Source organism: Lithobates pipiens, unplaced genomic scaffold (genome assembly GCF_037356315.1).
Source record: "Lithobates pipiens isolate NorthernLeopardFrog02 unplaced genomic scaffold, aLitPip1_a1.2 Scaffold_8, whole genome shotgun sequence".
In the NCBI taxonomy this organism is placed as follows: domain Eukaryota; kingdom Metazoa; phylum Chordata; class Amphibia; order Anura; family Ranidae; genus Lithobates; species Lithobates pipiens.
The window spans coordinates 408,526,889-408,552,456 of NW_027507903.1; the positions used below are offsets into that span (position 1 = coordinate 408,526,889).

Sequence of the window (25,568 nt, forward strand, 5' to 3'; positions counted from 1 at the left end):
ACCCCTGTGACTAATATTCTAAAAAGCACATTTTCAACTCTTATAAATCCACTATATATATATATATATATATATATATATATATATATATATATATTTATGTGTGTGTATATATGCATACTGTATATATCATTTTTGGGCAAGGAGAACCCTGCTCGATAGTGTTCACTGCATTCTTAACCACACCCAGAATTAAATCTTAACTATAGTTTTGCTTGCATACCCAACCTGACCCCTTAAACAGCTGTATGCTTAAACCTCAGCAATGCACTTAATTCTACCAAGCCGTAATCTGCACACCAAATCCAAATTATAGTGCAGGTTTATGAGACGTACTGATGAATACCAATATTTTGCACTGGTATTCCATTTCTGCTTTCTTTGTAGACACATACAGAAAACTAAAACACTAGGCTGATCCATCAAACATCTGCATTTATGTTTAGTATCTATAAACACAGTACCATGAGGTTCATATTTAAAATCTAAAAAAATCCTTTCGCATATTCCATTCATGCACCATAGGTCATTATGTTCATATACAACTATGAGTAAAAAGGTAGTAGTATTGAATTGTGCAGCATAGTGTTGTAATCAAATCCATGAACCATAAAACCCACCTATTGCAATATATTTTTTTTTTTTATAATCCCTTTTGTTTTGCACCATGTCATCAGGACAGAAGTTGGGTGAATCTCCCAAACAGGGATGCAGCCTACAATAATACTGTATACTGTATCCAAAAGCTTGAATAATTGCTTTGGTTGGAATTTCAGTTTATACAGATTGTTAACTATATGTGACTTTAATAACCCCTATAATTATATCAAAACTAAAAAGTTGCAAAAAATCAATAAAAAAAAAAGGTAAATCCAATAATATTGTAATAGTCCACAAAATCTCCGGCTCAATTTTTTGGTGTTGTGTATATCTCATTAATAAGGGTTGTCCATTTCTATGTCTGTTTCCTCCTAACCAATTGGACACATACTCATCCTAAGTAGACCACCTTCATTAAGTGGTTTTAAACCACAAAATTATAAATAAATAACACCTGTAAGGCAATTGCATAATGTGCTAGTATGCATCGGTGTGTGGAAGAAGTATGTATTACTGTACCCGTTAGAAACAGAAATGTGTATTTTCTCCTTATTTATAAAATACTATATTTGCACTTACACCACAATTTTTGCATTCCGGATGTGTTTCTGCATGCGCTTTTTTGATGCGTTCCAGTGTGTTTTTCCCCTACTTTTTTTCTTCATCTCAATTGAGGACATGTACATTCATGTGCATTTTTCCACATTTCATGTGCGTTCTATAAAGAAAAAATGCAACATATTGTACTTTTGTTGACTGCACTGGAATGCACTGCACTGGTGTGAACTAGGGCCATTGGAATCCATGTTAAACACTGTCCATGCATTTTTGATGCAGAATAAAAATCCACTGGACTGCATCTAGTGTGATCTAGAAGATCAACTCAAAATGAACATGCTTTCTTATTCTGGAAAGCTTCTGCTACTACCAGCTTCTCCTATTTTCTGACTTCCACTTCTCTTTAGTATTGTTTTATAATGTATCAATGCAAACATCAAGGCCAATAGTATATAGGGCCAAAGACAGACAAATCTGTAAAGGTGTAAAAAGTGACACACATGCCTCCAGCAAATGTGACCCCCCTGAATAAACAGTAGGGTCAAATGCACTTGCCCTCTTCAGGGGTTAATTCCCAGATGATACATGGATCTCCTCTGCCAACATCCCCAGAGCATGTAGAAACATTCACAGAAAGCAAAAAGACAACCAATAGAGTTATATGTTTTAAGTTTTAATGCTGTCAGTATAGAATAACACTTACAAGACAATGCTGACAGCAACGCTTAACAATGCAGAATCGATATTGCCAGTAGGATGGCCGTGGGATGATGTCATGAACATGACTCTGCCCCCTATATGCATTACGTCCTAAGGCAGAACTTCATCAGTAAGATTGGAGCCAATGCATTGCTGTAAAAATAGCACACCCTGCCACCTCCATGGTAACCTGAATAAACAAATGAGTAACCAGTCCCGAAAGCCCCCTGGTGGAGCAGAAGGGACCAAAATGCACCCGAACATGCAAAAATACTGGTTATTTCTTTGGAATTTTAAATCTTTAAATATAAAAGAATGAAGTTAAGTCATTAATCTGTATTATTGGTTTTGCTTAATTACAAGTTATAAAACAATGATTTGTTTTATTCTAATTGCACACATGATTTTTCTTTATTTTATTTTTTGCTAAAAGGGCAATTTCTCACGAGGCTATCCCAGTGTTTCAGAGGTGTACAATAAAAGTCTGTGTCCAACAATAGCCTTTGCATAGCATAACTAATAATAGAAAGTATACGTTGTGCATTTTTCCACCTGAACTTACATGTTGGTAAAAAGAGACGCCTTATGTGATGCATAACAAATGCATGAATAATTATGTGGCTTAGAGATATCTCTAATTGGATGGGTAGGCAGAAAGATTTATATGGCAAGTGAAGCATTACAGAGCAGCAGAAAGCATTGCTGCAAGTGTAAAAATAATAGCCACAACACAATAACTGTGAATCTGTAATTCAAATTATATACATGTATATTTCCTGTTGTAAATTCATAACATCTTGGGACCCTATCAGCACACACATTCTCTGAAGGTTTACTTAGAGAAAATAAAATGATGTGAAAAATGAATGAGCATGTAAACAAGTTAGATTTTTATGTATTAGTGCAGAGCAACTGTGCTGTCCAAGTGTAAAATATTTTTTGTAGTGTTGGTAAATGTATTAGTGAGTTTTAACAATAGGCCTCATTTATTTAGGTATGCTAGGGTAGTCCTTTGGGTAAAAAAAATAATTAGCAACAAATGCAAGATTTCTTATTAAACTCCCATTAAGATAGAAAAAACACTAATTCATTCAGATATACGTTTATTAAAGGCCAATGCGAGCTTGGGCACAAAATATGCTCTGCACTGATCTCTGGTGCTGTCCCCTACAGAATTGTCAATCCAGCAATGAGGTGGCGGTTCTTTTCCAGGTTTAATGATGACCAGTGTCAACCCACTTTCTGTGAACATGGGATGTCAAGACTCTGTCTCTTGCCCTGGATGCACGCTACAGAGAATGGTGCACATCATTACGAAGATTCTGTTCTTCTCACTTTTTGTTGTAAATTTAGACAGGAAGTGTGGGGAAATCTTAACTTTGGTACACAGAAAGGCAACAATAACCCAGTAGATCTTTTACCCATTCCATATTCTGCAGAAAATTTAAAATACACATTTTGGCTTTAGATGTACCTAAAATGTATTTTTATTTCAACGAATTTAAAGACTTGATTCTTCCTTGTTAGAATCTTCATGTAAACCTCTATACAGCTGCACAAAAAAAGGAGGTCTGACCGAAGTAGAAACCAAAAAGAACAGAATGATGACTGTGAGGTGCTGCTCATTCAGTGCCCAGTCAGGGGTTGTGTTCCAATATATATAGTTACATAGTTATTAATTCATATGTAGTGACAAGGGCAGCAGATTCAGCCTGATGAGAAATCTGTCCCACCATACTCAGAAAAAAAAAGCTCCTCCCCCCCCCCCCCCCATAGTATAAAATATATTTTTTTAATTTTATCTCTTGAGAATTAAACTCATGGTTTTCTGTTTGTTATTTGAAAAACACAAACCAGCCTTGTAAAAATGTATAGTTTAATCCATAAATGTGTACTAACCAACAGTAAAAATACATCTTTTCTGAATCTGAGATATGGCACGCCATGGAATCTCATCAGCAACAACAGCAGAGAATGACTTGAGCAGTGGAAAAGATTATTTTTCATCCAGTGCAAATTGGCTTCCTCTGGGTCAGCATTACCCATTTTAATATTGCAATACTAGATGGGATTGTGTCATTCCTTTAATTATCAAATATATAAAAATAACATCTGTTCTAAAAACAAACTGCAAATCCTGGACAAGTTCCAGAAAAGAGTAATGAAATCTAGTGTAACCAGATGCCAGCTACAGGACAAATGCTACTAATTGGGATATAGTCAGAAAAAATGAACACGGAGTTAATGCAGGAAAAAAATGAACACAGAGTTCATGCAGGAAAAGTAAACTGGAATCTGCACTGAAATACAAATTTCCCTGCAATATGTTTTGTACTGTGCATCTCCGCACACTAGTTATTTTAAAAGATCAAGAAGCCAATTTGTTTTCACTGGGAGAAGTTTTAAAAGCTCCATCGGGGAAATAAAAGGGCTTTTATTGTTTATATTTGTTCAACTATGTCTTTGAATGAGGGCAGTCTGAAAGGAATGAGAAAACAGGATTAATTAGTTTTCTTTTCTGTTTCAGGAAAAAGACGTGACCCCAGATCAGATGCTGTTAAAGAAGGTCAGAGAAGCATCAGTCCAAATTGAAACTCTATCTCCCATTAAGGCACAGAGCAGCGCCAGACCTTCAGTTTCTCCCTACACTGACTTTTTCTTGGCGTTAGCCATTTGCAATACAGTAGTTGTCTCCACAGCAACAGAGCCAAGGCAGAGGGTAAGTGCCGGGTGCTTGGCTACATTTGTGCTTTATGCTTATCATATATCCTTCATACTTTTTTTCATATAGCCTGCATTCACATCTGAGCATCCCATGCAAGCGTGTAAAAGCACACAGTTACATGTGAGTTCATAGAACATATATAAAAACATGCATCTTGCTTGTGATGCCATTCATAGTTAATGGCACTCCAAGCGCAACAAGCGGACACATGAAGCTCAGCAGACAAAAAGGTACATGAGTTTTGTCACGCATAGGGCATTCCATTGCACTGAATGGACCTCCTTATACGTCTAGTAGGGAAAATGCACCAAAAAAGTGATAAATAAGAGAGTAAAAATGTGCATTTTTGATATACTAGGTGTGAACCTAGCCTAAAAGTGACACTAATGATTTTTTTTGTTATTTAACTTTAAAGTCTCTCTATAGGGGAGATTTCCCCTTGCCCACTATCCCTGTGACACATCATTGTCATCCAAGCTTGTTTCCAGGATCTGTAATTTATACCTATTGATGATCCAGTGAGTCTGTTACCAGCCCTTAGTGGATTTCTAGAATTAATATATGGAGAGTATAGTTCAAGAAAAGGGGGGCATGGAACGTCAGCTAACACCAATGACTTATGTGTCGCAGGCAGCATAAGCTGGGGCAAGGGGAGATCTGCTTCTTGAAAAATTACAAATAAGATATGTTGGTCTGGTGGCTCTTGAGCTTCTCCCCCCATTAAGACCTAAAATCAGAAGAAGAACTGCTGTACATGACAGATTATTTGTGATGATGGCATTTTTTATTTTTTTTATTTAGGGCCCATTTTCACCCTTGTGTTACCGGTAATGCTAATTGCGATGTTGTGGGTGCCATTCATTGTGAATTACAGCCCAACGCACCTAGAAAACACAAGTGCGGTGCAGAGCACCACAGCACAGTACAGTGTAATGTGTGGTGTACTGCAGAAATATGCAGCCTGCCTCATTTGTTGTATGCATCGTGTGTTTTAGCCCATGTGTTTTAGCCCATTTATTTTATGTTAAACTCACACTGCATGCAACATAAGTCAATATGTGACAACATAAGCTTGGAGGCATTAATGGCCATTTTGTAATTTTCATCTAAATCAGTTTTACACATCAGCAGTCATCCTGTTCAGCTTATAAATTAGTTCATCCTTAAAAATGTATCCTTTGCAAGCAGCACATATATGTGAAAAGATATATAAAAAAAATCTTCATATCCTTTAAGACAGTACCCATATTTAATTTTACCATGCCCAATAATCAAGGCAGCATCATGCTATACTTTGGTTTATCCCCCAGGGAAAAAGCTCCTCCTCTGGTCGTGGGCTAGGAAGTGAGGAGGCACAGACAGCTATTAAACACTTTAAACTTCTTTGTTTTAGGACATCTGTATAAAAAGCATAGACTGAAATTGCTGAGCTCCTTTGGAAATTATTTGCCAGAAATTAAGCTGTTATGCTGATCAAAGTTCTTCAATACTTTGAGTAAATGACCCAGAACAAGTATGTAAATTAGGAGTTGCAATAACACTCATCATTCACATTTGCATGCTTGCTGTAGGTCAATGATACAGAAAGTATTGAGGCCAAAGAGTACTGGACTTCCACATGATTACTAATAGCATCCCCCTTATTCTCTTGGCAGGTTTCCTTGAAATATTTAGCCAGGGCCTACATAATCCCCCACTGTTCCCAGCCTCAGTCAGTAAGGCTTATGGTCACTATGGTCCATCTTTTTGTGAAATTAAAGATGGTGGAGGGTGTCTTTGACATAAAATGGTAAATAAAGCTAGGACTGAGATGATCACGATTGACTATTACACATATAGCACTACCCCCATAGGAGCCACTGGTAAGTTGGGCCTATTTCTCCACTTACAGCATACATAGTCAGGCACATACAATTTTTGGTATACTTCTTCAGGCTCAAAGATCAGTCTAGGGGTTTCTTTTAGGCTTTTTATTAGAACAATAACTTAGATAGGGATGGGGAGCATGGGATACCTTGGAACTGTAGAACAACTTGAGGACTGCCTGGCTTCTGGATGCTCTGTACGAAAATGCAGGCTGTATCTCTTGGTTCTCTTGCACAACTCCTGGCAAACATGTAAGCATTATTGCATGCACCTGGCTGCACTGCACTTGCTGTGGGGGGGGTAGACCACCCCATTGCCCACTGATAACTCCCTTCTGATGCAAACAAAGCTTTCCCAACGCACTTACCAGCTAGCCTGCAAATCAACTGAACTGACCCTGTCTAACAATTCATGTTAAAAACAGAGGCTTTTTTTTGCGCACATTTGCAAATATATGCATAAGATGCAGTGCCCACATCAAGGATCCTCTGTATACTGCGGTCCTCACTCTATAGTGTTCAGAGTCTCCCAAGTTGGAGCGAACATATAGCAGTGGTTAAGTTGAGGGAAGGTGTACCTGGGGGGAGCCCACCCCTCATTAAAGGCACAGGGATGCATGGGACACCCAGTAAAAGCACAATGGCGGCTGAAGGCATCCAATGTGCCCTTGCATCCAATTCAACCAACTCCCTTCTGGCTCTGCTCAGTCTCTGGACAAGCTCTTTCAGTGGGGCCCCCAGCTAAACCGAGCTGAGAATCTGTCTGCAAAGGCTCTTCTGGCTTCCTCTCTGTTTCTTTCTTCCCCATGACAGAGCCCCCTGAACAGGACTGGACCCAGGAAATCTGCACCCGGCTGCCAGGCTTTAGAATAGTTATAGGCTCTCCATCCACCTTCTGGGCACACCCCAACAGGGATTGGCTGGGGTTTCATACATATTCAGACTGTATGTCCTGCTCTCCCTCCCACTATACTTCTAGAAGTCTTTAAAACGAGGGGTATTAGCGGAACAGCAGCTTGTGAGTCACTGAACAATCCCAAGTAATCAACCCTTGCTCCATTGTTACAGAGTAACTAACTAAATTTACCTAGCAGCCTACTCTGAACTTGAAGGGTGCTACACTCTGATGTTCTAAGTTTTATTTCCCTGTGTTGTATTTTTGCCCTGATAATATTTTGTAACTTCATATGGGCAAAATTATGTTTTCATGCCAACAAAGAATTGACAAAAAAGGATAAACTTTGCTGCAGTGAAACCTCAAATGTAGCTACTCTACCTCGTTATTTGAAAGACTGGATTTGTGAAATGGCTATATGTAGAAGAATTACACCCAAACATGCTACTCAGCATAGTTACCAGATGATGATGCCAAATAACCTTCCCTATATTGTAATTATTACAGTGCATTTACTGTACGCAAAGAAAGGACTTAAATAATTAATTTTGTTGTCTGCCCTTGACTGAAAATCTAGACTTCTAGCATAGAAGAAAAACTCCTTTATCTTGGGAACCAAACAAGGAGTCATAGCAAAGTATTTCATAAGCAAGTCATAAACCTATGACATTTATAGAAACCAAGGAACTTTACTCAATAACAGCCATAAATGTGTTTGTTTATACTCCAATCCAGTCATATTAAAATACATTCAAGTCTAAAGGTCCTTAAATTGACTGGGACACGGTTATTACTGGAATAAAAAAATATTAAAACCAAGCTACCGCCAAAACATTTGTCACAGCTGTCTGGACAAGAGGTAATTAAAAATCTCCCCAATGGGGAACACAAACAAAAATAATAACCCTACAAACTTAAATTCTTCTCCATATAAACATCAGAGTTGTCCAAATGGCTAAAACATATCTATCATTCAATTTGGAAACCGTATTTATGTAAACCCACTATGCAAAGTAATAGGTTCACTTTACAGGAGAAATCATAAGTCGTCACTACTCTTTCTCACTGCCTCAAGCAACCACCAGAGAAATAAGCAGTACTTTTAAGTAAAGGGAAATTAGAGACACACACCATGTTGTGGTTGGTGCCTGAGTAACCAGTTGCCAGGTCTAACTGCTGTCAAGTGGGAAGAAGTGTAACGTCTGTGCATGTCTCTACCGCCTCAGCAAGTTGTAAGAAATCTTGCATAGTCTGGCGTGGATCAAAACTACCAGGGAAAATTATGAGGGTAAGTACAGGTTGCTGAGAGAGAAAAGTATCTGAAGGTTACTCACAGAGTATATGCATTACTAAATAGATAATGAAATGGGCTATTTATTATTTACAGGACAGGATGGGTTGAAAGTCACCAGGGATGGTTGATTATTTGAAACAACTTTACTGAAACATTTTTGAAGTATGGAAAAGTTTTATCAAGACATTAACAAGAAATGCAAAAAATAAAATAAAAAATCATATACTTAAATAATGCTGCATGTTATTTAAATGGTGGAAAGAGTCTGTGCAAAAAGGGGCTCATAGTTTGATTGGCAGAAGTGCCCAATGTGGTTGTTCAAAGGATAGGCATGAGTTGTCTGCTTTTAGTAAAACATCCAAGTACTTTATTTGAACAAATAAAATGTGTTTCATGGCTTTAAATTGCCACTTCTTCAGTTAAAGGTGATAAAATTAGTGTCTACTATCAGCTGGTAGTTAGAACAACAGCTGCCTGCCCAGCTACATGTGATCCACCTAGATGACATCACTGCCACAAACTCTACATTCCACCTGGTGCCCAATAAAGAATGTTTCTCAAGTGGATATCACTACCAGCTGATACATTTTGAGACATATAAAACACTTGACATTTTTGCACAAATAATATGATTAATATGTTTACTAGGCCTCATTCATATGTGCACATTAATGCATGTGTTTTAGCCTTGTAGCAATGTGCAGGACAATGCAGTTATTTAAATGCACCATGTGGCTGTGCATATATTTCTTCTTACGTGCATTGTATAAATGTGCATACATGCCACATTGTTGTAAAACACACATGTATATGTGGAAAACTATTAATCTTTCATTGTTTGGCAGATACCATCTGCACATTTTAGATTACTTTGCATTTATTTAATTCATTTACCATTCACTGTGTTTTTCCAGGTTACAATGGCTCCATTGCTAAAGCCATCAGCTTCATCTTTAGAGAAGTTTCAGCACCTTTTTCAGAGGCTTAAATTACTAAGGCTAAGTCAGTCTTCTAACACTACTCCATCAAGTTCTGACCCTGCAACGCCTTCAAGCTCTAAGAAAAATAAAGTTAGCCCTGACAACATGTCCCGTTCTAGCACTGGAGAAAATGAAAACCAAAGCAGTGGAAAAGACGACTCTTCAGCAAGCAAAAACAGTGCTGACAACTGTATCGAGGAGATGATGGCCGCTGTTGCTCCATTCCATATAGAAGATGAATTCTGTTATGAAGCAGAAAGTCCTGACGAGGCTGCACTGGTTCATGCTGCTAGAGCATATAGCTTTACCCTAATGTCCCGCACCCCAGACCAAGTCACAGTGCGACTCCCACAAGGGACACTACTTACATTTGAACTTTTATACACTTTGGGCTTTGACTCTGTCAGAAAAAGAATGTCAGTGATAGTTCGTCATCCAATAACAAGAGAAATTATTGTGTACACTAAAGGAGCAGATTCCGTCATCATGGATATACTGGAAGACCCTACCAGAGGTATCTAAATGTTCATTTTAAAATGTTACTTAACCGTGGGCAATATTTCATGAAATATTATCTGTGGTGAAAGAGGATTCCCATATTTATATATAGTATTTGACCATAGATATTTTCACTTTCATTCAACCATTTTAAGGCTCTTTCACTACAGTTGTCTACTCTACAGAACTGTTCCGTTTACATTTATCCTGCCTATATTCTCTTTTCATCGGACATATCTCCTACCACAACCATACGTCCCTAATTTGGTGATAAAGAATGAAGAAGGCATGGCTGGTACTTTTCTAACTTTACTCTTAATGGGATGTTCAGTTTTCTAATAAAATCATGGATTTCTAACTACTCCTCCTTCCAACTGAAAGGAACTACTGAGATAGTTTGAATAACTTGTACATATTTTCCTTGGAGAATGTTGCTGTAGTCCTATATGGTAAAGCTATAATAATGCCCTAAGGATGACCTAGAAAGCTGTAGTAAGATTATATATCCCTGTTAAAGCTTTTTTTTTGGCAAATTATTAACTACACTGTTGGAACTTATATACTGTTTGTGAACTTTTTATCTGCCAAAGGATTTGTAATTGTGCTCAGCAACTTTTGAGATTCATAACTCTGTGCGACAGCAAAACCAGGAGGGTCAACTACTCTGTTAGGGCCCCTTACCAATCTACTATGTTCAGCAGGGGATCTGTGACCAGATCTAGACATGAAACGTAGTGGGACAGATAAGAGTTTTCTTTACATCCTTACTCATTCAGCATTTCTATAGCGGACATGTGTGGACCCATTATAGTTTTATGGGTGGCCGGATGTAAACTGACATGTGTCACTTATTTACATCAGGCTGCCTTCAATCCTTTGCATGTAGGTGTGGAAAAAAGGAAAAGGATGCAAATTTTCCAGACCTGGAGTGATGCTTATAAATGAACACAAAGCCATTTACATAAGCCTGCCCATAGAGCTGCATGGAACGTACAATCAAGTCCACCTGAAAAGCTGACAGGTGGACATGATAGGAAAGCCTTAGTGAAAGAGGCCTTAAAGTGGATGTAAACCTGATTCATGAACTTTGACCTAGGCACATATAATTTATCTGTAGCCTTTTCTTATCTCTCTACAAAGCACTGAGTCCTGTGTGTTTCTCCTATTCCGTAGCTCTGTTATCAGCATGATAAAGTCTGACAAGTTCTCCAAGGTGGGAGATAAAAGCAGCCTGAAGTTTGTGTCGTGGGAGGTTGCTATTGTTTAGCAGAGAGCTTGACTTCTCACAGCAGAGCTCTGCACATTACTTCCTTCCTTTGCCAATGTGGAATGGGGGTGTGTGTTTTTCCTCCAATCAGCTGTCTTGGCTGTATGCCAATAGTCCACTCCCAGTACTGAACAGGAAGAGAAAATATCTAACATAATGTGCACTTTCTAAAGGATATATAAAGCTGAATGCAGCAGCTATACATGTTCATAATTTTTTTTCATGGATATTCTTTTAATGTTTATAGACAGCGCTGTTTTTTCCAATTTTTCACAAGATATACATGTAAAACTTATGTGGGGAGATTTGTTTCATCCCTGTATATCATCTGAGGCTGTTCATTCCACTGGTTATATGTGGGGGCTTATATCCGCTTTAAATTTAAGGAATACAGCAGTGTCACACCCTTAATATAGACATATAGTATAAATCAATCCTTGTCTTTCATGACATTACACTATATTGACAGCGCTAAATACAAATATTTTACAATCCAATATACATACAAAATATATATATACGGAAAAAGATGACAGTTTCTCAAGGAATAGAATGCACCAAAACGTTTTTTAAAAGTCCAAACACAGGTGTTTAAATGCCATCCATTGCAGTATTCCCGAGGTGATGAGAAAGATATCTCCCAGTAAAAGACACCAGTGCGTAGTAGCTTCACACCAAAGTGGCACCCCTTATGGTAAAACACTTACCAGAAATTAAAGGGTTACAGGCACCTCACAGAACACATTGGTTCCTCAGATTCCTTATGGTAATGCTTCCAATCAAACCAAATGCCAATACGGTTGTCAGCAATAGTAGTTTAAATACTCCTTTGATTTCCTTATAACTATATCTTTGGTTCAATAGTACTCCATTGGATACAGATTGGATGAGATTTTGAGAACTTGCTTTCCTTTTGGGCGCTGGGATCAGTGAGGAATAGTTCATATTGTTCCGTGATATTAGTAGTGTCACACCCTTGCCCTTCTGTCTGCTGTACAGAGAAAGAAAAAGCTGCACTCTTTTCCTGTTACCATGTTTCTTATCAGAAAAGGTGCAGGTAACAGAGTCTGATTGTCTCCTAACACTGCTCCTCGTTCAGTCTGTACTGTCTACATAAAACTAGCTTAATTACCTTAATCAGTCTGCAGTCATCTCATTTATGATTTTTAAGGAAATCACAAATGCATTAATTTATATGTTTTTACTTCTGCATAGGGTTTAGCTTTAAAACAAATGTAATTTTTAGTTAAATCCACTAAGTAAATTCTAAGTGCATCATTGCTGAATCAGACCTATAACTGTACAGTTAGCAAAGCTCACAACCTCCTGCTGACTAAACAGCAGGTATGTCTGACCTCTGCAGGTAACCACTAATTACACATATAGAAAGGGTCCTCTGCAGCGTGCTGGCAGGAAATGGGTTTCTACTCAGGGTGTGGCTTCTTTCTAAAAAACAAAAAATGAAACTTAAAATTTTAAATACTTTTTATTTTGATACACTTGGAATGTAATTCACTTATTTAATCTGATAGTTCAGTTAGGCTTTAAAATAGGTATGCCTTAATATCCTCCAGGAAAGCTTAAAGTGTTTGTAAACTCTAACAATATAGTTCTCTTCTTTGTTCCCTTTTAGTCTGTTAAACACACAATTTAAAATGTTTTGTTATATTTGTTTGATAAGTGCAAAAAATAGGTGTTCCTCCAGCCAGAAATCTTGTCAACTTCCTGAGCTCTTTTCCCCTGGACTGTTATCATTTAGTATTGTTCCTTGAGGTCTCTATGAAATACAAAATACTTCCCCCTGGTATATAGAAAACAGAGGAGGGGTGTACTGTAGTCCTAACACAGAATTATTTATTTCTAACACATTCCCTTTGTCCTGTCAGCCTTGGACAGGAAATTAGTTATTAGGAGAATTATAAGGTTAAGATAAATGAATAATGGTATGAAAAAAGAAAACAAATGCAGCCATTATATCTAAGAATCGGTAAGTTGCGTTACTATAAATGTTTTTTCTTCAGATAAACTTTAAGCAGGTTACCACAAATAGTCTACACTAGTCAGCTTAGCTTGTTTCTTTCACAATTTCATCAGGCGAATACATGAAAATTAGAAGAAATGTACAAACACTGTATACATATATTAATAGGTTAGCAATCTTTGATTTATTATTTTGTCTTGGAATATTTTTCAGCTAATATAAATGATGAGAAAAAATTGCGGAGAATACAGTCAAGAACTCAGAGACACCTGGACTGGTATGCAAGGGATGGCCTGAGAACGCTGTGCATTGCTAAAAAGGCAAGTATTACATGTATTCCTTTATTTACTTTAGGCTAGTTTCACATCTGTGCTCCATGTTATTGCATGCATTACTATGTGTAGTAGTTGAGCAGCCCATTCATTTGAAATGCAGCTCCGACATCAGTTGGCTACTAATCTATCTAATTTGTGATATCCCTACACAACTCAATGTTGGCCATACTGCAAAGGCTGCACCAGCAGCAGTGTGTCATCAATGAGTATCTGTAAGATTGTGGTATGAGGACAAGATGAAGTTCTTTTTACTGTGTCAGTTGGTCAATATTTTGGGCGTGTACACAAATTTATAAATTCAACCAAAGTGGTGAACTGCAAAAAGGTGGGTATTAGTGATGCAATCCCTTTCATGTTCCTCCTGGAGTATGCCCAGAATGGCCTCATAGGCCAGGAACTGGAGGCACAGCAACAGGATTAAGAGGATGACTTGCTGCAGTCTCAAGATCAAAGGAAACAGTTGTCTACTGCCTCCATCCCAGTGAGGCGAAGGCAGCAGAAGGTTGAGGAAGAATAAGAGGAGGAAGGTTGGAGTACTGCTGCCTAGGAGGAGGAGGGAATAGGGCTTCAAGAGGAACATTTGGCCCCTCCCCAAAGGTTATGTATGTGTATGGTGAGATATTATTATTGAGGACACTATTGTCCTCGGCAACAGTCTCTGGGTCTTCTGCTGTAGGCAATTTATGATGACTTGGGTCTTTTATGCTCAAATGCCTGTGCAGGGACCCCAAGATTCACGTCATCAAGAGAGCTCACTATTGATTGGCCATCCTATTGGATCCTTGATACAAAGGGGAAATGGTTGATCACCTGCCGCTATCTGAGGGGGAGTCCAAACAGCAGCATTTTGAGGAGATATTGTATAGGACCTCATTGCAGCATTTTCTGATGGTTACAGGATACTGCCTGATGTGCCTTCATTACTCTAATCTATGAAAGGAAAAGTAGCAATGATGGTGGCAGCTTTAGTGACACTTTTCAGAGTTTTTTTTAAACCACAACCACAATATTTAAAGGAATATTTCATATTTATTGTTTCTCTTTAAGCATTATTAAAATCACTGCTCCTGAAAAAAACGTTTTTTTTGCATTGATACATGTCCCCTGGGGCAGGACCCAGGTCCCCAAACATTTTTTATGGCAATAAATTGCATATAAGCCTTTAGAATGAGCACTTTTGGTTTTTCATTTTAATGTCCCATAGACTTTAACGGTGTTCCGCGGCTTTTGAATTTGCCGCGAAACACCACATAATGTTTGCTGTTCGGCTCATCCCTAGTCACCAGTATAGTATTTGTAAATTAAATTCATATCCCCTTTCAAGTGTCTTTTCTCCAGAGAGAATAAGTTCAGTGCTTGCAACCTTTCTTCATAATTAATGTCCTCCAGACACTTTATTAGCTTTGTTGCCCTTCTTTGTACTCAGTCCACTTCCAGTACATCCTTCCTGAGGATTGGTGCCCAGAACTGGACAGCATACTCCAGGTGTGGCCATACCATGCTTGTAGAGTGGGAGAATTATTGCTTTATGCCTGCAGTTAATCCTTTTTTTAATGCATGTCAATATTCTGTTTGCTTTGTTAGCAGCAGCTTGGCATTGCATGCCATTGCTGAGCCTATCATTTACTAGGACCTCCAGGTTCTTTTCCATCCTATAAATACAGAGATTAAACTGTTTACCCCATCCTCCAGGTCGTTTATGAACAAATTAAATAGGGTTGGTCCCAGAACACTGTGGGACCCCACTACCCACCCCTGACCATTCTGAGTATTCCCCATTTATCGCCACCCTCTGAACTCGCCCTTGTAGCCAGTTTTCAATCCATGTACTCACCCTATGGTCCATGCCAATGGACCTTATTTTGTACAGTAAATGTTTATGGGGAACTGTGTCAAAGGCTTTTGCAAAATCCAGATATACCATGTCTACGGGCCTTCCTTTATCTAGATGGCAACTCATCTACTCATAGAAGGTTAATAGATTGGTTTAGTAAGAATGATTATTCATGAATCCATGCTGATTACTGCTAATTATACCGTTTTCAATACTAAAATCTTGTATATAGTCCCTTATCATCCCATCTAAGAGCTTGCATACTATTGATGTTAGGCTAACTGGTCTGTAATTTCCAGGGATGTATTTTGGGCTCTTTTATATATTGGTGCTACATTGGCTTTTTTCCAATCTGCTGGTACCATTCCAGTCAGTAGACTCAGTAAACATTAGGAAGAATAAAGGAGGAGAAGAATAAATTCAATAAATTTGCCATCTCCCCATCCTTTATAACCAGATTTCCTTCCTCATTCTTTATGAGGCCAATATGGTCTGTGTTCCCTTTTTTACTGTTTACATACTTAAAGAATTTCTTGGGATTTCTTTTGCTCTCCTCTGCTATATGTCCTAATTGCACCCTTCCATTTCTTGTTGCATTCTTTATAAAGTTTGAATGCTGATGATCCCTCAACCTTGTATTTTTTGAAGGCCTTCTCTTTTGCTTTTATATGCATTTTTATATAGGTGTTAAGCCATCCAGGACTTTTGTACGATCTTTTAAATGTATTACCCAATGGGATGCACTGGCTAATGCCCTTATTTATTTATGCTTTTAAATTGAACCCATCTCTCCTCCGTGTTCTTTGTTCCTAACATTTTATTCCAATTTATATCTTTACTATTTGTGTGATTTAAACTGAAGCCAACCTGTGATTGCTGTTTCCTAAATTTCCCTGCATTTCCACATCCATGATTAGGTCTATATTGTTGGTAATCAGTAGATCTAGTAACGCTTTATTTCTAGTTTGTGCATCTACCATCTGACCCATGAAATTGTCCTGCAAGACATTTAGGAACTGACAAGCCTTAGGCGAATGCCTAGTTCCCTCTGCCCAGTCTATGTCTGGATAATTAAAATCACCCATTATGATACAACTTCCCATCCTTGCTGCTAATCTAAATTGTCCCCCCTCAGGTTAGGGGGACTATTGCATACTTCCAGTATTATTTTCCCCTTAGCTTCATCCCTTTGGATCTCTACCCATAAGGATTCCACCTCCTCCCTAGCTCCCTTAGTGATGTCATCACTCACATTCACTTGTACATTATTCTTGATATACAGGCATACCCCTCCCCTTTTTTACCCTCTCTATCCCCGATAAAGGGTATACCCTTGAATGGTTGCAGCCAATCATGAGAGCTGTTGTACCAAGACTGAAATTCCCACAAAATCCAAATGCTTCTCATACAACAGTATCTCTAGTTCACACATCTTGTCCGCCAGGCTCCTGGAATTGGTGAACATGCCACGTAGTTTAGACTGGTTGCATACCATCCTCTTATTGGGTGTTCAGAGCATGCAACTAGGACTTGTTACTATACTTGCCTTGGTTTTATGTACTTTAGTCAACCTACCACTAATGCCCCCAATACTACCCTCTGTTCTGTGCTGACTATCTTTACCTCTGGACACCCCCCCCCCCCCCCATCGACCTAGTTTAAAAACCCCTCTAACTTTTTGGCCATCTTTTCTCCCAGCACATCTGCACCCTCCTCATTTAGGTGCAGTCCGCCCCTTCTATAGTACTGGTGACCGTCTAAGAAGTCGGCCCAGTCCTCGTGGAACCCAAACTCCTCCTTACTACACCAGCTCCCTGGCCACTTGTTTACTTCCCTAATCTCCCTCTGCCTTTCTGGTGGGGCACGATGTACCAGTAGTATTCCTGAGAATACTACCTTGGAGGTCCCTTTCCTCAATTTAGCTCCCTAAAATCGTTCTTTAGGACACTCCATCTGCCTCTGACTTTGTCATTGGTGCCAACGTGCACCATGACAGCCGGGTCTTCCCCAGCCCCTCCCAGTAATCTGTCCACCAGATCTGTAATGTGCCTAACCCGATCACCTGGTAGACAGGTAGACAGCATACAGTGCACCACTTCAGGTCTTCATCACAGATTGCCCCCTCTGTCCTTCTAATAATTGAGTCCCCTACCACTAAAAACTGTCTATCCTTTCCCTTCGCTTCCCTCCCACGCTCACTGGAGGAGTTCTTCCCCTGGCAGCTAGGAGAGTCCCTCAGCTCCAGCAGTGTTGGTTCCTGACTGGTTTCACCAATGTCACTCAATGGAGCATTCCTTTTGGGATACTTTTTCTGGTGCCTGCACCTCTTTGTCTCCACCCGCCTCTGTGCTGGCCCTTGCTGTCACCTGCAGAGTATGTTCCCGGCTCTCCTTTAGTATGGATGGTTTTCTCAGTGCTGACAGTTGCTTCCCTATATTTAGAACCTGGGCTTCCAGGGAAACAATGTGCTTACATTTTTCACCGCAGTGTTTGCCCTCAATCAGATAATCAAGGAATGCATACATGCTGCAAGTACACCAAGTCGCATCTCCACACCCGCCGTGCATTGTACCTACCAATTTAATGAGGATTGGGGTTATACCCTGTTCAAATTACCTAACAACTATCTTCCTAGCTTCAACAATACAATACACAGGTACTCAGCAAGACAATACACAGGTACTTGCAGTACGCGCACTCGTAGACCACTTGCACTCGCAGCCTTGCTGCTGTTGTTTCTCAGATAATACACCCTGTTTAATTTCAAGGTAAAATCATCTCTGTCTTTTTGTCACATACTATACCTACAGACTATTTTTGAATGTTTTGGGTATATGTGGATAGGAAGGGGTTTGGGAAAAGTAGGGTCATAGTTTTGAAGTGTTTCTGTGCCCTTTGTCTTGACGTTTTATTAAACTTTTAAAACAATTCAGTGTGTTACTGGAAAAAATAATCTTATTAGCCCTTGTACACACGGTCGGAGATTCCGACAACCAAATCCGTCGGAGTAATTCCAACGGATTAATTCCGTAAGAGGTCCGGAAGTGATGTTGCATACACACGGTCGGACTAAGTTGTCGGAAAATCCGATTGTACATAAGGTGATGACGTTATTTCATTACGATGGGACTAAGTTCAGGCTAGTAGCCAATAGCTTTGGTCTAGGAATTTGATCTGAGCATGCGTGGCACTTTGTCGGTCGGAGTAGGCTACACATGATCGGAGTATGTCCGATAGGAGCATCTTGTTGGAAATTTTTTTTTTTTTCCAAGAAAGATGCTTTTATTGAGGGATTCAAAATACATAACAAATGTATCCATGCAAAACAAGAGCAAAACAACGAACAATAGTAATACAACTTTTGTAGTAGGTGCAGATGGCTTGTTGACAGAGTTTAAACAACAGGAAAATTTAGTATCTGAATCAGAGCTATTATACACCAGCCTAGGTTATACTAACATGTTGATTCGGATTAATGCTTCCAATACACTTCTAATATTCCAACTCCTGATAATCCCGGAAAACCGCTTCCCAGGATCGGTTGAGTCATGTGGCTCATGGAGAAGATATATGAAACGGGAATGCCGTTCAGTAGGAAGGTGCTCTGTAGACAGTAAAAGCCCCTATCTGTATGACAATGAAGGAATTAAAAACAAAAGTATGTATATAGGGTGTGAATGAGGGGATGATCTAACAATGGAAAGGAAGAGAACACAAGAGATGAGAGATTATCGAGTAGACGAGAAAGGTTTCAGGATCTAGGGGTGGGAGGGACTCCAGCTACCAGTTGGGAGCATTCATCTGATGAGCGAAAATGAAGCCAACAAGCCCAAGTGGCCCAATATTTGGATGGGGTGTCTTTAGCTTGCGAAATTAAGTTTTCCATGTCCGCTACATTGGAGACTCTCTTGACCCAATCAGAAATTGAAGGGGGCGTGGAAGATTTCCATAGTGGGGGATACACATTTTTGCCGCATTCAACAAATGTTGTGCCAGAGAACGATGGTAAGTTTTCATCGGGATGGTTGAGTGGTGCAGGAGCATCGTGGCAGGGGAGAAATCTATAGAGAGTGTGGTAATTTGGCATATTAAGCGATGGATCTCAACCCAATATGGTTGGATGCGAGGGCATGCCCACCAAATATGTAGGAATGATCCTGCACCATCCGAGCATCTCCAGCAGGAGGGTGAGGTGGAGGGGTACCGTTTGTGAAGTTTATCCGGAGAAAATTTTAAAATTGTTTTCCTGAACCGATACATTTAAAGAGCCTTTATGGATATGTGTAAAGATGTTCAACCACTCTGAATCCGATAACGTCAAGGATAAATCAGTTTCCCAGCTGCGAACAGCTAAGTTATCTTTCGGTTCTCGATCCAAGAAAAACAAGGTATATATGTTGGAAATTAGATGACGCTGTGGTTCAGATTGGTTGCACAAAGTTTCAAACGGAGTGAGCTGCCTAGCAAAATCATGTTTAGAAAGCCTCTCCATCAGGAAGTGTCTGATTTGGAAATATGCCCATCTCGGGAAGGGGCGACCCGAAGAATGATAGGGAAGGTCTGTTAATGGTCGGAATTGGGAGTTGGTAATTGTTGGAAAATTTTACCGGCAAGTTCGAAAAATTGGTCTGTCGGCTATTCCGACAGAGACAGTCCGATGCAGACCACACACAGTCGGAATATCCAACAAAATGGTCCGATAGGAAAAATTCAGACGGAATCTCCGACTGTGTGTACAAGGGCTTAAACTGGTTTGCCACTGGCCAATATGCACACCATTTTTTGTTTTGAGAGGAAACCTTCCTAAAGTTTGGACATCTGCTGTGGCTGCTGCTTCCACTGGTCAGTTCAATCCTATTACCGCTTGATAAACATTCAGAGAGTATAGCCTGAGCTACTTAAAAATAGCCATTTTCAATTTAAAAAGAATCCGATATAAAAGGACTCTCTCGGCTCCCTGGATAACAGTAGGATGCCTTCCACTCTAAAGACTTCAATAGAATTTACCACGTTTGCTGAACTTGGAGAATTGAGCGTGAGCAGATTCTCCTATTACTAGTGATTAGCTGTTACAATCCAAAATCTTTTTAGTGTGCACCCACACCCACTGGATGTGGTTGAGCTGAGCTGTGGCTGAGCTTGATAGTCCTCCCTCCCCACTTTCCCTACTGGTCCACACTCACAGTGGGCTATAAGCAAATACATTCAGGCACACTTATATCACCACTGCTAACTAGACCACAGCGATCCCTACTTCTTTGCACTGTCATCTTTAGAGTTATGGTCTTTGGCACAGTGTGAACTCACACTGAAAGAAACTGTACTGAACCACAAATGAGCCCGTGCACAGGCCCACCTCATCCAAGTGGTTCAGAGCACTCATGCTACATAAATGAACTGAACCAAGGGGATGAACAGTGCCCCGGTGTCATTTAAACTGACAGCATGAGTGTCGGCCATAAGGGTCAATGGAATACTATCATGTATAACGGGATAAGACAAGGTTGTTCGTTATCACCGTTCTTATTTGTGTTGGCGTTAGAGCCTAGAGGCGATTCAGTTCGCATTGTGCGCTATACAAGTATTTCATTCATTCATTCACTCCTGGCGACGGTAAGGGGAAATTTGGACATAGGGGGGTGTAGGGGTTGGAGAGGAGATACACAAACTGCCTGCGTTTGTGGATGACATTTTGTTTTACGTCTCCAACCCTCGCATCTCCATTTCAAGAATTATCTAGGGAAATGTGTAAAGTAAGAAATTTGTATAAGTATACCTTTGCTCTGTTGTGAGGGGCAAAGTTGGTTTTTCCCTTGTGCTCTCCTTTTCTAATATGATAAAATGTTGAAATAAATAAAGAATTAAAAAAAAAACAGCATGAGTGAAACCTACATGTCTGAGTAGTCACTTTTTTTTGTGTTATTTGTTTTTGATTGAAGGGTAAAAATTCTATTTGTTTTTGCTAAAAACCTGTTTGTTTTTTCTTTCTGCATAGGTGTTAAGTGAGGAAGATTTTGAACGATGGTCAAACTTTCGGGAAGAAGCTGAAGCAGCAATAGATAATAGAGAAGAATTACTAATGGAAACTGCCCAACATTTGGAAACAAACCTCACTCTCCTAGGTTAGACATATGATAACCTGCTTATTTTCTAAGTTTAAGGAAAAAGCAATAACCTTGTTTAAAAAAATGTAGTAACCCAGAATAGTCAACATTTTTCTTTTTATCATTTTAAATCTATAAATACTGCAAAGGCAGTTGCTTGCTGTGGGTTACTGTACTTCCCAATGTGTTATTTGACTTAATAAATAGGTATTTATGAATTTTTATTATATCAATTAATAACAAATATTATACCTAAACTTATTATATTCCTGTAAACAGGTGCAACTGGCATAGAGGATCGACTTCAGGAAGGGGTACCAGACACCATAGCTGCCTTGAGAGAAGCTGGTATAAATATCTGGGTGCTGACTGGTGACAAACAAGAAACTGCCGTTAACATTGCCTACTCCTGCCAGCTTCTGGACCAGAGCGATATGGTTTTTACAATCAATACAGAGAGCAAGGTGTGTAAAATTTGTCATTTTTATATGCAACATAAAATTTCAGACTTTGAAACCCTGACATTTCCTTAAACCTGTGAGTGGACAATAAATTAAAAAAAAGGCAAGTTAAATTGGCCATGGATATTTTATTTCAATATGTTATTAATACCTAAAGAAGACAGTTCTCCCCTACTGCTCATACTCCACTCTTTGTGATAGTACATTTCTAGTACACCAATTAGGGGTTGCGGTTTAAAACGTTCTGTACTTCTTTCTGCAATCAATTATTGCTGAGCATAGGCCATCCTTGTCCCCAGGTATAAATAGGGCAGTAACTTTGCAAATATTTGAAAAAAATGTTTGACAGGAATGTGTAACTAAATGTCAGTGCTAACAAAACCTGTTTTCTTTCATTCATTGCACTGTGACTCAAGGCTGTGCCATTGGACGTCATACTGTTTCATCAATACAGAAAGCACTTGACATGTTGAATAGCTGAATGATGATTATGAACAATGTTTTGTCAGTAATTGTCACTTTGCTGAAATGTACCTACGTATCATTTTTTTTTTTTAAGACTGTTGGATTTGCTGAAATAGATCTGTTGTTTGTGTACTTGCCTCCTGAGCTAAAACTAGTTGTTACCATGCCCTATAGCAATCATGTTTCAGTGTTGGCTTTTTTGGTTGCCTCTCCAATGCAATAGAAAGCTAATGACTCATGACCCATGACAATGTCCTATTCCTCATGATATTTAAAAAGGAACTTCACTCTCTTTGGTTGATTTTTATTTTAACCCCCTATTACCTAATCTACTGGGTGTAGCTATAGTCACCCATCCAGCAAATGCAGCACTGTCCATCTACACCCCATGGATTGCCGCCACATGCTGGGTCCCACCATAATGTTCATTATGTCTACAGGATGTCCAATGTCTCTTCTGGGTCTTAGCAGCTGGCCTCCTAATGACTCAGTGTCTTCTACATAGCCCCACAGCCTCCTGGGATGTGTGATGTGGCTATCACAGGAGGCTTTGTGCGGGGGAGACATCATTCTTGCCTAGATGAGAAAGGCAGGTATCCCCCCCCCCCCCCCAATGAAAAATATTGTGACAATTTTATGAAAGCTGGGGGCTTCAGAAGATTGATTTATATAGCCATTATTCAAAGGAAAATTGATGTACATGAGCACAATGCTCTATAGTAGGTTGTGTTGGACATTTTGGAGTCCTGTCATTTGCAATATGCAAACAGATTTGAATTTGTATTTTTTTTTTTATAGCAATTCCTCTTTAGCAAAATTTGTCTACAGTAATGACAGTACTTAAATACAGGCATTGGACATTTTCTTGGCAGATATGCTGCCTATAAAGCTGACAATGCACTCTGTGAATTTTGTTTGGTTTCTGAACCAGACGAATTTCGCTTAATGACTGGCCCTTTTGTCCCCCTCCTGTGCAATATCCTTTGAATCGAAGGAGCTGGGGTGAAAAAACTGTTGACCGAACTTCTACTGCATCCAATCATAAGCAGCCACTACTCTGGTTTTCTGACTGCCATCACCAGCTTGCTGCCATATAGAATATATTAGCCTAGCAGGGGAATTCATCCATTTGAGCTGTAAAGCATGGTTCTTTTAGATTTTTCTTTTCATTCTGCCTACAGGTTGAGTGACAGCCTTAAATGTGTGTCTCTCAGATTCAAGTATCCTTTCTGGCTGGTTGGTCTCTGTACTGTGCTGGGGAATTCAGTAAATCCCCAGAGACAACATGAAGCCAATTGCTTAAATTAAAATTCTGCAGGGTCCAAAAACGTATGTGCCCAGTGGAAGCCCAGTGTGGGTGGATATGTTTTTAAAGAAGGTTATCTATGGAAGTATGTTCCATACACATTACATTTGGAAAGCTTCCTGCAGTCATTCTACAATGTAATGCAGTTTTGTTTGCTGATACTTCTGTACTATATATCAGCAGATTTTGATCATAGTCACAGCAGGGCAGATTTGCAAGGCTCTCCCCACTATAAATAAAATAGTTAGATTTTTGTTGGAAGTTAAAAAAAACACAAAATGATCTGCTCCTTTAAGAAAGAACAATAAATAGTCCTTGCCATTAGAAAGAAGTACAGTGTCCTTGGTTGGAGGACAGAGAAAATTCTGAGATGGACAAAGCATATAGTCTAGTTAAAGAGGCAATTAAACAAAAGCTTAATTAACTTTAATTTAAATATAATTATGAATTTCCATTTGCTGATTTTCTTTTTGCCACAATGCGCATTTAACAGTTAACTTTTGTTATCATGAAAATGATGGTGCTAATTAAATGTATTAATTTTAATCTGAAGAAGAATGCTTTTGTAAGTTCTCATGGTACTTGTGGCTTTTTCAATGGTCTGCTTCCTTGTACAAAATCCACTTATGCATTGCCTTTGTAGAGGGAAATGTCAAGGGGCCAAGCCCAAACCTCAAAGGTTTGACACATACCTGTAACATACTTACTGCTGCCAGGGTGGGAAGCTTTTTATAGATGTTGTAAGGCAAACAGTGATTTGGCAAGCCAGGCTTCTGGAGCCACAGCCTAAATAAATAGCAGTCCCTAGAAGCCACGTCAAGTACTTGGCAGTCTCTAATGTGCTATCAATTAATTGACAGTTCAGTAATGATGAAAGCATTAAATACACTCTGCAAAGTTCCATTGAACTGACTTTTAAACAGTAACTAAAGGTCATGTATGGCTAAAGCTTCATTTATTAGTAGCTAAATCATACTTTTAAAATTGCTAGCATTAAATCACTAGGAGTAACGCTCAATCACTAAAAACATGGCACACATACCTCCCTCTCATGCAAGCCACAAGAGTAGCAAGTAATAATGATTAACCATGCATGAACACTCAGTGCTTTGTGTGTGGTTGACCACTACTACATGCTACTTGTGTAGTCCACACAACAGAGAGCCTTTTTTTAACAAATTGCTACACTTTTCTGTTACTCACAAATGACTAAAGTGTATCTATGGTCAAAGTGTAAAGTCATATATTAATGTCCACATTCTATTTTTCGATTATCTCTGCACTATTTACTCCTGTTACTGTGAACGTTATTGTGAATATTCCCACACGTTTACCTCACTGAATTCTATGACCGATATTCAATATGCCCTGTAACTAGGCACTGCTGAGTCACAGAATGCACAGAGCCTGCCCTCTGAACTACAGAGTTACCGAGAGGGTTGTAAAAAATAACTAATGTTTGTATTGCTGTGAACATAGAACTCCTTTTTGTGGTGTGATTGAACTTCTAAAAACTCCCCACTCAGCGATATCTGTATAATTTCCATATTTCTTAACTGAATATCTTATTGCTTTTTTTAAAGTCTGTCCTAAAATGTTTTGACAACAGTGGGATTCATGTGTCTTAACGTGCATTTTAACTCAACAAAAAGAAAAGTCAGGCAGAGGGGAAAGGACTAGTCACCAGTATTGCCTGTGGTT

General features: G+C 39.1%; 1 protein-coding gene across 2 annotated transcripts in view; it reads left to right on the plus strand.

The window, feature by feature from the left end:
• The window catches only part of ATP10B (ATPase phospholipid transporting 10B (putative)), a 673,184-nt gene that overhangs the window by 628,623 nt on the left and 18,993 nt on the right, over window positions 1-25,568 (plus strand). For both annotated transcript variants that reach the window (XM_077474114.1, XM_077474115.1), the window contains 5 exons: window positions 4,385-4,576; window positions 9,551-10,130; window positions 13,576-13,682; window positions 21,527-21,653; window positions 21,915-22,099. In XM_077474114.1, the coding sequence (XP_077330240.1) occupies window positions 4,385-4,576; window positions 9,551-10,130; window positions 13,576-13,682; window positions 21,527-21,653; window positions 21,915-22,099 (1,191 nt within the window). The remainder of the gene's footprint in view (window positions 1-4,384; window positions 4,577-9,550; window positions 10,131-13,575; window positions 13,683-21,526; window positions 21,654-21,914; window positions 22,100-25,568) is intronic.